We start from the raw sequence: 13,004 nt of genomic DNA, 5'->3' as shown, positions 1-13,004 counted from the left end.
ACGACAATGGCAAGGAAAAAAAATTTGGGGAGGAAGCCTTTTCCTACTGATCGATCTGCACATAACATGAGCTTTAAGGGCTGGAAAAAGTACATTGAGGAAGGCGATCTGGTCATTTTGTTTGTGGTATGTTTCTTTTCAGTCCAGACTTGTCGAGCTTCATGTATTCACTCGAACGTAGACCCGAAATAATATGGTCCCGACTATTGTAAAGTCTGGCGAACAATACAGCAACCGTTATGGTATTTTCAAGCACGAGGATATGATTGGCAAGGAGTTTGGCTCAAAGGTAAATTGGGCTGTCATTGTATTACAAGATCATAACGAGGCAGATCAGTATATTTATTTTGTTTTCTCGTTTCTGTAGATGGTCTCCAGTAACTACAAGGGATTCATATACCTGTTACATCCGACGCCCGAGTTATGGACATTATCGCTGCCTCACCGAACGCAAATCCTGTACGTAGCCGATATATCATTTATTAGCACATATCTGGACATGAAACCTGGATCACGTGTCATTGAATCAGGTATGGTTCAGGACATTTCGGTATAGATTTTATTGAAAAGGATTTGGCTAATATGCATCTTCCCAAGGTACCGGCAGTGGTTCATTCTCACATTCTATCGCACGAACTATTGCACCCACTGGAAAGTTGTACACATTCGAATACCATGCGGAGCGTACGACCTTGGCAGCTGAGGAGTTTAAAGAGCATGGATTGGACGATATCATAGAGATTCGACAAAGGGACGTGTGTAAGGATGGATTTGGAATGAAAGATGCTGTCAATGCAGGTACGGCATTGATATGATTGTATTAGATGTTCATCTTCTGAACGCTTGTATATTCTAGTATTTCTTGATCTGCCTGCACCTTGGGAAGCCATTGCAGCTGCGAAGGAAGCATTTTTACAACACAGAACAGGCAAAATATGCTGCTTCAGTCCATGCATTGAACAAGTTGCAAAAACTGTCAATGCATTGAATGAGAATGAATTTGTTGGTAAGACTTTATTTTGTAGGCACTCGGGTTGGCAGTACTAAACTGTTACCATTTACAGATATTACGATGTATGAATGTCTGATCCGCAATCACAACGTGGTACCAGTGGAAAAGCTTTCATTTGATGCGGCGATACAGCAAGCAAGAAAGCGAAAGCAGGAAGCAGCGTTGGCAGGAACAAAGCGAAAAGAAGCAGAGACGGATGCAACTGACGCCATAGAAACCATGCTTGTCTCAAAGACGCCGCTGGAGACGCGTGGACACACGAGTTATTTAACTTTTGCAACGTTCTTACCAGCAATTGAAAACAACATCGCAGAAGATGCTGAAGACGAAGAGTAAAAGTTTTGGATTTATTTCTAGTTATGTAATCCCACCTCAGCATACACGTCCTGATTCACACTGATCCATTTTGCATAATCAATGACAAGATATTGCAAAAACTCCGTTTATTGTTAATGTGTCATAGTGGATGTATCGAACAATATTGCTGAGATGACTTACAGATCAAAGCAATTCGTAGAGATCAAATATCAGACTTATTCATCAGCCGAAAGAAGAACAATGGAATCATGAGTAGATGCCATCGGTCTCTGAGCTATCCCGGTTGCTGCTACCAAGAAGCATACTAATGTTTGTGATCGATAAGGAATAGATGTTTTTCCGAGTCCTGGTGATACAAGAGAAAATGGGACAATGGTTTAAGCGGAGCGAATATCTCCATATATGTTGAAATTGTGGAAACTATACAAACGACGGAGAGAATTCTGCATCAGTTTCCAGCTCTGCTGTCACTGTTAGTTTGTTGCAAGTCATGTAAATCCGTATACAGTTGACATGCTTTTTGATCCGTCCCACAGAGGGAAAGAATTCCCAATCTGGGCAGTCGAGCTTGCACCGTACCACCGCGCTCGGCCGATAGTATTTCCGTGATCCGACATCCAAACAGAGAAACCCACCGTGGAAGATATTTCTTTGTGTTACCTTTGCCAACGGAAGGAGTTTGCTGATTCCTCCGCGATTGTCTGTGTTTTCCCTTTGATACAATGTGTTTTACGACAAATACCAAGTAGAAATTGAGTATGCATACAAGTGCAAATCGTTCTTTGTTGTCTAAAGCAGCAGTTCCAAGTACAAACCATCTTTGAGCTGCGTCGTTACGTCGTTTCACACATTTCTATGAATGACAAATGCTGATATGACTTGTCTGAGCAGGAAAAAAAAAGGACAGGCAATGCAATGCGCCGAAAGACCGCATACGAGGACCCCGTATAAAAACGGAACACATTTTGTGATCTACGCACGCAGACATCTTTTTTTCGTGTTCCCTTCATGACGGTCTCCAGCTCTGACTCGTCAAAAAGCATCTCTGCAGATGCAGAAGATGCTAAACAGGCTCCTTTGTCAGCATCTTTCCCATCCTCGCAGCCCGTCACTTCAAAGACCAAGGACAACAAGAAGAAAAAGGAGAAGCAGCCATCAGTTTCGGTCATCAAATTATTTCGATTCGCGACATTCAAAGATACCATTATGATTATCATTGCATTAATCACTTCAGCATACGCGGGCGCGATTATGCCTGTATCCATCATCATCTTTGGCGACTTTCTTCGCAACCTAGCAAGTGCACTCAGCGACCCTTCAGCCATTCTTGATCAAACCAGACCAATGATCCTCATACTTGTCTACCTGGGTACTTCCGTGCTTGTGGCAGCATACATTGGAAACTGTTTCTGGATCATAACTGGCGAGAATCAAACTCGACGTATTCGAATGTTGTATCTGCATGCGGTGCTGCGGCAAGACATGAGCTGGTTCGATTATGCGGCAGACGGATCCCTGAACACACGACTGGCAACTGATACCCAGACAATTGAAGACGGTATCTCTGACAAGTTTGGCATTTTTGTCATATGCTTGTCGCAGTTCGTTACCGGATACATTGTAGCATTTGTCAAAGGATGGAAGATGGCCCTGGTGATGCTCGCAACAGCTCCTCTGCTTGTAGTTACAGGTGCTTCGATGGGTATCCTGACTACTAAGCTTACACTTAGGGTGCAAGATGCTTACGCAGATGCAGGGTCTGTTGCTGAGCAAGTATTTGCAGGTCTTCGCACGGTATATACATTTAACCTGCAGGAGAAATTTGCTCAACTTTATGAGAAAAATCTGGTCAAGGCACGAGGAATTGGCATCAAACGAGGTCTCGTACTTGGTGTCGGCTTTGGAACATTCTTCTTTGTCCTCTTTTGCACTTATGCTCTCGCGTTCTGGTTCGGTTCCAGGCAAGTCAAGAGCGGTGAAATGGATGGACCAGGTGTCTTGGTCGTATTCATGTCTATGATGATGGGCTCGTTTGCACTCCTCCAACTTCCTCCCAATCTTTCTGCCGTCTCTTCAGCATGCGGCGCTGCCTACAGAATCTACAACACAATCGATCGCGTGCCTGATATTGATCCTGACCGCAAGGACGGCCTTGCGCCAACTTCTTTGCGTGGAGAGATAGAGTTCCGCAACGTAAAGTTCAAATATCCTACTCGTCCCGATCTCGTTATCCTCAAGGATCTTTCTCTCAAGATCAAGCCCGGTATGACCGTTGCTTTCGTGGGCCCTTCCGGTTCAGGCAAATCAACCACTGTCCAGCTTATTCAGCGTTTCTACGACCCATTGGAAGGCCAAGTCCTCTTGGATGGCAATGATATCAAAGATGTCAACGTTCGCTGGCTCCGTGACCAGATAGGTGTTGTCAGTCAAGAACCTGTCCTTTTCAATATGACTATTCGCCAAAATCTCTTGATGGGTGTCAGCAATCCGGATTCAGTCTCACAAGAAGAGATTGTCGCTGCTTGCAAAAAGGCAAATTGTCACTCTTTCATCTCTCAGCTGCCTCAAGGATATTCTACGCTTATTGCCGGTGGAGGTATGCTTTCTGGTGGTCAAAAGCAACGTATTGCCATTGCACGTGCTATATTGAAGAACCCTACTATTTTGCTGCTCGATGAGGTAATTGCTTGATTATATACAAGCTGACCTATAACCAACTGTTGCCAATTCTATTATTTATCTCTAGGCCACCTCTGCCCTTGACACCCAGTCAGAAAGACTAGTACAACGTGCCTTGGATGCTGCTGCTGTGAACCGCACGACTATAGTTATTGCTCACCGTCTGTCCACGATTCGCAACGCCGATTTGATCGTGGTTATGCAAAAAGGCGAGCTCGTGGAGCAGGGTACTCACCAAGAGCTGATTGAAAAAGGTGGAGTCTACGCCGATCTTGTCAAGAAACAAGAAATTACTCTCAAGAAGGAAGCACAGGAAGCAGCTCACGTTGACGAAGAAAGACTTTTGAAGCAAGAGAAGATCGCTATCCAGGACCAAATGAACGAAATCTCCCGCTTGGAAACCAACTTGTCTGAGAAGGAGCCAGTTATCACGATGAGACGGAAGAGTTCTGTTCCAACGGTTGATGCATTTGAACTTAAGATTCAGCGTCAAAAAGAACTTAAAAAACAGGCCAAGAAAAAAGATGCACCTATTTTCAAGGTTCTCAAGCGCATGCGTCCAGAATGGCCACTGATGATCCTGGGTTGCTTCGGCGCAGCTGTTGCTGGCGTAATCTTCCCCATGTTTGCATTTCTATTTTCACAAACCATTGTTATATTGACTGATCCTACCAAGAAAGACGAGATTGATAAGGGACCTGTCCAGGGCACAAACTTGTACGCTTTCTGCTTTGTTATCATCGCTCTCGGTGGACTTTTCGGCATGTCAGTGCAAACAGTATCCTTTGAAATTGCTGGAGAACGCTTCACTCGGCGGTTCCGTGCGGATGTCTTCCGTGCCTACATGCGACAAGAAGTTGGATTTTTTGATCGAGATGAAAATAACATGGGTGCTCTCACAACGAAGCTCGCAGTGGACGCAAAGAATGTGAATGAACTGGTTACAAAGACTTGGGGAGATTTCTTGCAAGTCGTTGCTACAGCGTTGACTGGTACGTTGGAATGCTGCAATACTGTTGCTGTCCGTGTAATTAACAATTTTGGGCTATATGCATATGTATAGGACTTATCATTGCATTCTATTACAGCTGGCTGCTTACCTTGATTATCTTGTGCTTGGCGCCCTTCCTCGTCATTGCCACCGGTTCACAGTCCAGAGTTCAGAAAGGTTTCGAAGACAATACAAAAAAAGCAAATGCACAGTGTGGCGAAGTAGCTGGAGAAGCTATCAAGGAAATTCGTACGGTTGCTGGTCTTAACAAGCAAGATTACTTTGAAGAGAAATACTATCGGGCGACCGAGTATCCTCACAAGCTGTCCATGAAAAAGGCTTTGCTGGCATCCCTTGGATACAGTATGTTTCGTGGATTCAACATGTACACAAACGCTGTGGCTTTCTATGCAGGTTCCCGGCTTATTCAAGATGGATGGATCGATCTGGAGCAGATGTTTACTGCAATGATGGCTATCATGATCACCGCAACCAACGTTGGTCGAGGAAGCACATTTACAGCCACGTACCAAAAGGCAAAATTCTCGGCTTTGGCTACCTTTGAAGTTCTGGAGCGTAAACCTCTTATCGATCCTGACTTGGAAGGTATCGAGCCGGAAAAGATCAACGGTGATATTTCCTTCAAGGACATAACCTTTGCATACCCTGCACGGCCGGATATCCCTGTTTTCCGCGGCGAATTCAATCTCGAATGCAAAGCCAACCAATCTGTAGCGCTCGTCGGTCCGTCTGGTTGCGGCAAATCAACAACCATTGGTATGCTGGAGCGTTGGTACGATCCCGAAGGCGGTTCTGTACGCCTGGACGAGCACGGTGTCAGCAACTTTACGCTTTCCAATTTGCGCAAACACTTGGCTTGGGTCGGTCAAGAACCTGTCCTCTTTGATGTTTCTATCGGTGAAAACATTCGATATGGTCTAGCAGATGAGCAAAATGTCACTCAAGAACAAATTGAAGAAGCGTGCCGCGCAGCAAATATTCATGATTTTATTATGAGCTTGCCAGACAAATATAACACACGAGCAGGTGACAAGGTAACTGTCTACAGTAGGCTGGGTCTGTGATGATAAACTAATTTATTCTTCGTTCTAGGGATCACAACTATCTGGTGGGCAAAAACAGCGTATCGCCATCGCTCGTGCTTGGATCCGAAAACCCAAAGTTCTTCTTTTGGATGAGGCAACATCTGCTTTAGATAGTGAATCAGAAAAACTGGTACAAGCAGCCTTGGATAATGTTATCAGCGAAGGCGGTCGAACAACAATTACCATTGCACACCGTCTTTCAACTATTCAGGTGAGGAAATATGCACCGAAATGCCAATCAGCAGACTACTAACATGTATGCTATTGTTACTTAGAATGCTGACCTTATCTGCGTCGTCAAGGATGGAAAAGTAGTAGAACAAGGCACGCATTGGGAATTATTGGAGCTGAATGGTGTATACGCCGAGCTCGTCCATCAACAATCTCTAAATGTAGTTTGATATCATAATGTAATGCGCCTTTCAAATCCATATAATATTATCACTAGTCTATTGTACTCTCATTTTGAAATTAATAGCGTTGGTAAAATAACTTTGAAGCTTAAAAGTGACCACCCGATGCTGAATGAAATTCTAGCTGATTTTGCAGCATCCGTCATACCATGATGAGCGCAGCATGTTCCGCCAGAAAATGAGAATTTCGGTTTCCGTCTTTCAAATGGAGCTGCGGGGCCACGTAACCCTTTGACGCGACGCAACCTCGAGCTCCATCGTTCTCTTTCAACTAAACATGGCAACATTAACATCAGCGGGTATGCATTAACAGGGAGCCATGCAACCGATCGTACATACATTTGTAACTTTTCTTTGTTGGAATACAGGCGGCATTCTAGCTTTGCTCGACGAACCGCAACAGGAACTCCAGGTCTATGCCCTGCAGAGTCTCAACAATCTAGTCAACGAGTTCTGGGCTGAAATATCCGACTCTGTTGCGAAAATGTAAGACGATCATTGCATACAGACTCTAGAACACGAGCTCATAGTTATTACTTCCAGTGAAATTCTTTACGAAGATTCCGAATTCTCTGAACGGGAATTGGCTGCACTTGTCGCCTCAAAGGTATGCACAGGTTACAATTCCATACTGTTTGGCCTAAACGTATGTCTGACCACGACTTAGGTCTATTACTATCTCGGCGAACTAGACGACTCTTTGACCTTTGCTTTGGGCGCTGGCAAATTCTTTGATTTGTCCGAGAAGTCAGAATATGTGGAAACCATTATCTGTAGGTGTAGAGGATGGAGTGCTATCGCGAACCAAAATATCAACTGATGCATCTATTGTTACAGCAAAATGCATCGACAAGTACATTGCGCTTCGGACGAAACAGGCTCAAGGAGATATGGAGGAAGACATTGATCCCAGATTGCAGGATGTTGTTGAGAGAATGTTCCAACGATGCGCTGATGATCAGGAATACGAGCAAGCTATCGGTATCGCGCTCGAATCTCGACGTTTAGACGTTTTAAAATCCATGATTGCTAAAGGATCACCACATAAACTACTGCCATACGTTTTGGAGGTTTGCATGACGTTGGTACAGAATCTCGAATTCCGCAACCAGGTATGCTTGGCGACGAAACAACACATGTAAGCTTATTTCTAATTACTTGTGTGTAGGTTTTGCGACTTTTGGTAGAACTTTATCAAAGCTTAGATGAACCAGACTACATTTCCGTTAGCCAATGTCTGGTTCACTTGAATGATACAACTACATGCGCCAAACTCCTGCTAGATCTCATTGCAAAAGGACAAGAAGTAAGAGAAGGAACGTTTCGATAAGGATATCAGATACTAACTTGCTTGTCAGTTGATGGCGTATCAAATTGCATTTGATTTGGAGGAAAGTGCAACCCAGGACTTCCTTTCTAAAGTTGCAAAGGATATTCCTGAGGATAAAAGCAACCAGGAAGATACAGAAATGAAAGGAGTATGTAGAAGGATATAACAAAAAATTATGGTCTGGTATTAACTCTCTTTTGCAGGAATCAAACAAAGATAGCTCCTACTCGAAGGTCCGGTCAATATTATCAGGCGAAGAAACTATTAGACTCAACCTGGAATTCCTTTACCGTAACAACCATGCGGATCTATTGATACTCAAAAATACAAAGGTAAAGGATAATTCAACGTCCAAATTTGTAAACTTTGCTGATATTTATGTGTCTAGAATGCCCTCGATTCGAGAAACTCCATATACCACTCAGCCGTGACCTTTGCCAATGCTTTCATGCATGCCGGTACTACTAGCGATGAATTTTTGCGCCAGAATCTAGAGTGGTTGTCCCGGGCGACAAATTGGTCGAAGTTCAGCGCCACAGCAGCTCTTGGTGTTATTCACAAGGTATGTTTGCATATTCCATAATTCGAAGATACATGACTGAAAGAGGCTTTTTAGGGCCAACTTGCTCGTTCCATGGATTTGTTGTCTCCATATCTTCCCCAGGAAGGAGCAACTGGAGGCAGTGTCTATTCTGAGGGTGGCTCGCTGTATGCACTTGGCTTGATAAATGCTAACCATGGAGCCGGAGTGCTCGACTATCTCAACAATGCTCTCAAGAATTCACAGAGCGAGGTTATACAGCACGGTGCATGTTTGGGTCTTGGTGTAGCTGGAATGGCTACTGACAATGAAGGTAAAGTTGCGGCTTCTATACCTGATTTGTGATTTTGCTAACATTTTGCTGCAAAAGCTATCTACAATCAATTGAAAAACACGCTTTTCAGTGACAGTGCAGTGGCTGGTGAAGCGGCCGGTTTAGCAATGGGCTTGGTACGACTTGGCACTGCCTCTGGTGAGGCCATTGAAGAAATGTTACAATATGCACATGAAACACAACATGAGAAGATCATTCGTGGTTTGGCTATCGGTATCTCGCTTATCATGTATGGCAAGGCAGAGCAAGCCGACGCTTTGATCGACCAGTTACTCGATGACAAGGTATTACCATTGATGGAGTCTATGATGCATTTTATTAACAGGAGTCATTAGGACCCTGTACTACGCTACGGTGGTATCTACACAATCGCTATGGCTTACAGCGGAACTGGAAGCAACAAGGCCATTCGTCGCTTGCTCCACGTTGCTGTTAGCGATGTAAACGATGATGTTCGCCGCGCAGCAGTCACTGCTATCGGCTTCATTCTACTTCGAAATCCCCAGCAAGTCCCTCGTATCGTACAACTCCTGGCAGAAAGCTACAACCCCAATGTTCGATACGGCGCTGCTCTTGCTTTGGGTATCTCTTGTGCCGGAACTGGTTACATGGTATATACCTTTTGATCTCAAATGACGACAGTTGAACAGATGAAACTAACATTGACTATAGGATGCCTTGGAACTTCTGGAGCCTATGACCAAAGACCCCGTTGACTTTGTACGACAAGGTGCCTTTATCGCACAGGCCATGATTCTCGTTCAACAAACAGAGAACACGAACTCTAAAGTTGGAAATGTACGAAAACACTTTGAAAAGATCATTGGTGACAAGCACGAAGATCCTATGGCCAAATTCGGTGCTGTTCTTGCACAGGGTATCATTGATGCAGGTATGAAATATTCATGAAATGTTAATAGACTTATTGCTAACTTTTTATAAAGGTGGACGCAATGTAACGATCTCGCTGGTATCCCGTGCCGGCCACGCAAACATGCCTGCCATTGTTGGCACTGCCATCTTTACACAATTCTGGTACTGGTATCCTTTGACACACATGCTTAGCCTTGCTTTCACTCCCACAGCCATTATTGGTCTTAACAAGAATCTTGAGGTGAGGAACACGACGTACATAATTTATGTATTTATTATTTACTTACTTGCTATTCGTAACCTTACAGACTCCCAAATTCGAATTCATTTCTAATGCTAAACCTTCATTGTTCGCTTATCCTGCACCGTTGAAGCCACCAACCACTGCAGTTGTAGAAAAGGTATATATTTTGTATAACGTCGTCTTTACGCACTATTAACTGACCTGTCTTTCAAGGTGGCGACTGCTGTGTTATCCACAACTGCTAAGACTAAGGCACGAGCAAAGAAGTCCGAGAAAGAGAAGGATCAAATGGATGTCGATAAAGAACCACCAAAGGAGGAGAAGGCCGATTCCTCCAAGGAAGATAAGAAGAAACCAAAGAAGAAGGAAGAGAATTTCGAAGTCCTTGGAAACATGGCTCGTGTTGTGCCAGCACAATTCAAGTACATTTCTTTCAAAGACGATTCGCGATATGCACCGCTCAAGAAGAGCAACTTTGGTGGTATTATGATGTTGCTGGATAAGAAACCTGATGAAGAGGAAGAATTAATTGAACCAAGCGCACCTTCCGGTGGTAAGTCCACTTATTAACTAGCTTTTGGTCATTTTCTCACTCGTTGTTTAGAATCATCAGGTGCTGCTCAAGCTGAGGAAGAAGCCCCACCATTTGAACCATTTGAATATCCTTTCGATGATTAAAGATTTAATAAAACTTCTTACATTTTTCACCTTAAGCGTTATTGTGCCGCAATTTCAAGCTCAGCAATTTACATATTTGAGGGCATTGGTGCTCGACTTGCAACTTCCTCTTTGACCTTTCATTCGTCACAATGTCTGAACGTAAAGTTCTTAACAAGTACTTCCCTCCAAACTTTGATCCGTCGCAGATCCCTAGACAGTAAGTAACGTTGCTGGCTGTAAGAAGGTCCAGAATACTAAAGTTTCTAATCTCCAACAGGAAGCGACCGAAAGATCTGCAACACAAGGTGCGTCTCATGGCACCGTTTTCCATGAGATGCAACAGCTGCGGCGAGTATATATACAAGGGAAAGAAATTTAATGCACGGAAAGAGACGGTCGAGAATGAGACATATTTGAGTATCAAGATCTTCCGCTTCTATATCAGGTAAACGGTGCATTGCAGTGTTTCCCTATTGTCTGTCTGCAAGTTACTAATCAAGAGAGTATCTTTACCATAGATGCCCTCGATGCTCAGCAGAAATAACTTTCAAAACTGATCCAAAGAATACAGACTATGTTGCAGAGCACGGTGCCAGCAGAAACTTTGAGCCATGGCGCACACAGGATGGCGTTGAAGATGATCGGGAGGAAGAAGAGGACGTCAATGATCCGATGAAAGCACTAGAGAACCGTACGATCGATTCAAAGCGGGAGATGGATATATTGGATGCGCTGGACGAGATTCGACTGCGAAATGCTCGAAGTGAACGACTCAAAGTTGATCAAATCCTGCGACGTTTCTCAGATAAAGACAAGGAAGAAATAGAAGAACGGTTAAAGCAGGAAGCAGCAAAGGACGAAGAAGAAGCAATCAAAGCATTTCAGTCGGCGGACGGCGAACGAGTACGTAAACTTGCAGATGACGAAAAGGAACCGGATGTGCTGTCACTCGTGTCGAAATCGTTCAAGAAGCCATCGTTTAAGCCCGCCGAGATCCCAAAGCGCAAGGTACAGGAGGAACTTGGCGTTGCTGTTAAACGTAAAAAGGATAACAATGATACCCCAGCCTCAGCGCTATCCATGCTATCAAATTACGACGATTCAGAGGATTCAGAGTCGAGCGAATAAATCACCAGTTTACTCTGTATAAATCTCAGTATCAAATAGTTTCGAGGTAATTTCGGATGAAATCAATCTTTTATGTCTGTCTTCCGGCCTCTTCCAGCGAGAGTTACTACGACAGAGACTGCGAGAGAGGTCTCGGGATCAATATATCCCTTTCGTTACCAAGTAGCTTCTAGTTCCTTTGAAGCTCCCTTATACTAATAGAGATGATGAGTGAGCGGAAGACTGAATTGAAAGCTGACAAGAGACTTATGTCGGTCATGGTTTTTCTTGGTTTTCTTGGTTTTCTTTAGTGAACATAAACTTTAAATGTTTCCATATGTATCAGCACGAAGACCATGTTTACATTCATCAAAATTGGATGTATCCAAACCTGTAGTGAAAACCATCCCTTTTCGTACATTCTTTGTTCTGGCTTACAAATATATTACACCTTGTTTACCACTTTCGACAATCATTATTTGAACATGATCACTCAACAACAAACTATCATTCATTTGCTCTTGATCCGTTGTGCTTTTCGTTTATATTGCCAGTAAAATCCTGTATTCCCTTCCCTGAAAAGTGTTTTTCCATCTTGTTTTGTACGGATTTACAACTGCTAAAATGATTGAAATGACAACGTGGGGCTAGAGTATGCAATATTTACTGTTCTCCAGGGCGCTTAGCATTGCAAGCGACAATCTTGACTTTGTCTGCGGATACTGTTTCTTGTTCAAATTTGAAGTTTGGGTTTTCGACAATGAAGGTCCATACGTCGTCGCAGAATCGGTACGTATGCAGGTGGCCCTAGGATCAACAGTAAAAAAGGGCAGCTGTCAATAGATCTGGAGCACGGTGTCTTGATTGTCCTGGATTAGTACCTTGATGTTAGCCTTATTGCGTACAAGCTGAGCTAGAGCATCAGAGATGCTCTTGTCGAACGTCGTCAGCACTCGCATGGCCAACTGTGGATTAATGTGCCCACTCTGAATCAACTCGTCCAAGGAATCCGTCAATGCCATGCCAATGCTGTGATCACCAGTTAAACGCTAATAGCAAGAAGGATTCAAAGTATAATCTACCTGCTACGACGGTATAATTCATAGTACTGTCCAGACATGCTGAAGAGAGCGGCACGACTGCATGATCCACCAACAACGACGAATACAAGAGTACATTTAAAAGTCAGCACCGTTCAATCAAAAAAGGAAACTCGACAGTTACAGTACAGATGTCATTTAAAGATGTCCTCTACCGTAGCTAAATCCAAGCTGATGAAAGGCATTACTGTCGAAAACGCTTAGGCAGTGACTGCGACTATTGACCATGCATACCCGTATTTAATATCGAATTGCGTCGTTGGGCTCAATGGTCACAGCTCACCATACTACTTTTC

At 43.7% G+C, this 13,004-nt stretch overlaps 5 protein-coding genes across 5 annotated transcripts; 4 read left to right on the top strand and 1 right to left on the bottom strand.

Moving 5' to 3' along the window:
• Nucleotides 1–66: 66 nt before the first annotated feature.
• VTP01DRAFT_4859 (uncharacterized protein) lies at nt 67–1,348 on the top strand (the record flags this gene model as incomplete). Its single annotated transcript, XM_069383586.1, has 6 exons — nt 67–126; nt 182–289; nt 368–530; nt 598–798; nt 857–1,006; nt 1,065–1,348. 6 exons carry the CDS (start codon nt 67–69, stop codon nt 1,346–1,348), a joined length of 966 nt encoding a protein of 321 aa, XP_069244273.1.
• Nucleotides 1,349–2,338: 990 nt separating this feature from the next.
• VTP01DRAFT_4858 (uncharacterized protein) lies at nt 2,339–6,507 on the top strand (the record flags this gene model as incomplete). Its single annotated transcript, XM_069383585.1, has 5 exons — nt 2,339–4,009; nt 4,077–5,001; nt 5,073–6,055; nt 6,114–6,317; nt 6,382–6,507. 5 exons carry the CDS (start codon nt 2,339–2,341, stop codon nt 6,505–6,507), a joined length of 3,909 nt encoding a protein of 1,302 aa, XP_069244272.1.
• A 289-nt stretch (nt 6,508–6,796) lies between these two features.
• VTP01DRAFT_4857 (uncharacterized protein) lies at nt 6,797–10,519 on the top strand (the record flags this gene model as incomplete). The annotated part of the gene is made up of 17 exons (XM_069383584.1): nt 6,797–6,818; nt 6,888–7,005; nt 7,063–7,126; nt 7,187–7,292; nt 7,357–7,631; nt 7,688–7,825; nt 7,878–7,997; nt 8,053–8,181; nt 8,238–8,411; nt 8,466–8,703; nt 8,761–9,008; nt 9,060–9,335; nt 9,397–9,616; nt 9,669–9,838; nt 9,906–9,998; nt 10,055–10,394; nt 10,446–10,519. The coding sequence occupies 17 exons, from the start codon at nt 6,797–6,799 to the stop codon at nt 10,517–10,519; spliced, it is 2,805 nt and encodes a 934-aa protein (XP_069244271.1).
• Nucleotides 10,520–10,650: 131 nt separating this feature from the next.
• On the top strand, nt 10,651–11,629 carry VTP01DRAFT_4856 (uncharacterized protein; the record flags this gene model as incomplete). The annotated part of the gene is made up of 3 exons (XM_069383583.1): nt 10,651–10,718; nt 10,779–10,946; nt 11,020–11,629. 3 exons carry the CDS (start codon nt 10,651–10,653, stop codon nt 11,627–11,629), a joined length of 846 nt encoding a protein of 281 aa, XP_069244270.1.
• A 642-nt stretch (nt 11,630–12,271) lies between these two features.
• VTP01DRAFT_4855 (uncharacterized protein) lies at nt 12,272–12,728 on the bottom strand (the record flags this gene model as incomplete). Its single annotated transcript, XM_069383582.1, has 3 exons — nt 12,272–12,415; nt 12,490–12,637; nt 12,691–12,728. The coding sequence occupies 3 exons, from the start codon at nt 12,726–12,728 to the stop codon at nt 12,272–12,274; spliced, it is 330 nt and encodes a 109-aa protein (XP_069244269.1).
• Nucleotides 12,729–13,004: the final 276 nt, after the last annotated feature.

Source organism: Rhizomucor pusillus (assembly GCF_041956525.1).
Source record: "Rhizomucor pusillus strain CBS 183.67 unplaced genomic scaffold VTP01scaffold_2, whole genome shotgun sequence".
Classification (NCBI taxonomy): Eukaryota; Fungi; Mucoromycota; class Mucoromycetes; order Mucorales; family Lichtheimiaceae; genus Rhizomucor; species Rhizomucor pusillus.
The sequence above is the reverse complement of the archived record's forward strand: the minus strand, read 5'-3'. Positions and strand labels throughout refer to the sequence as shown.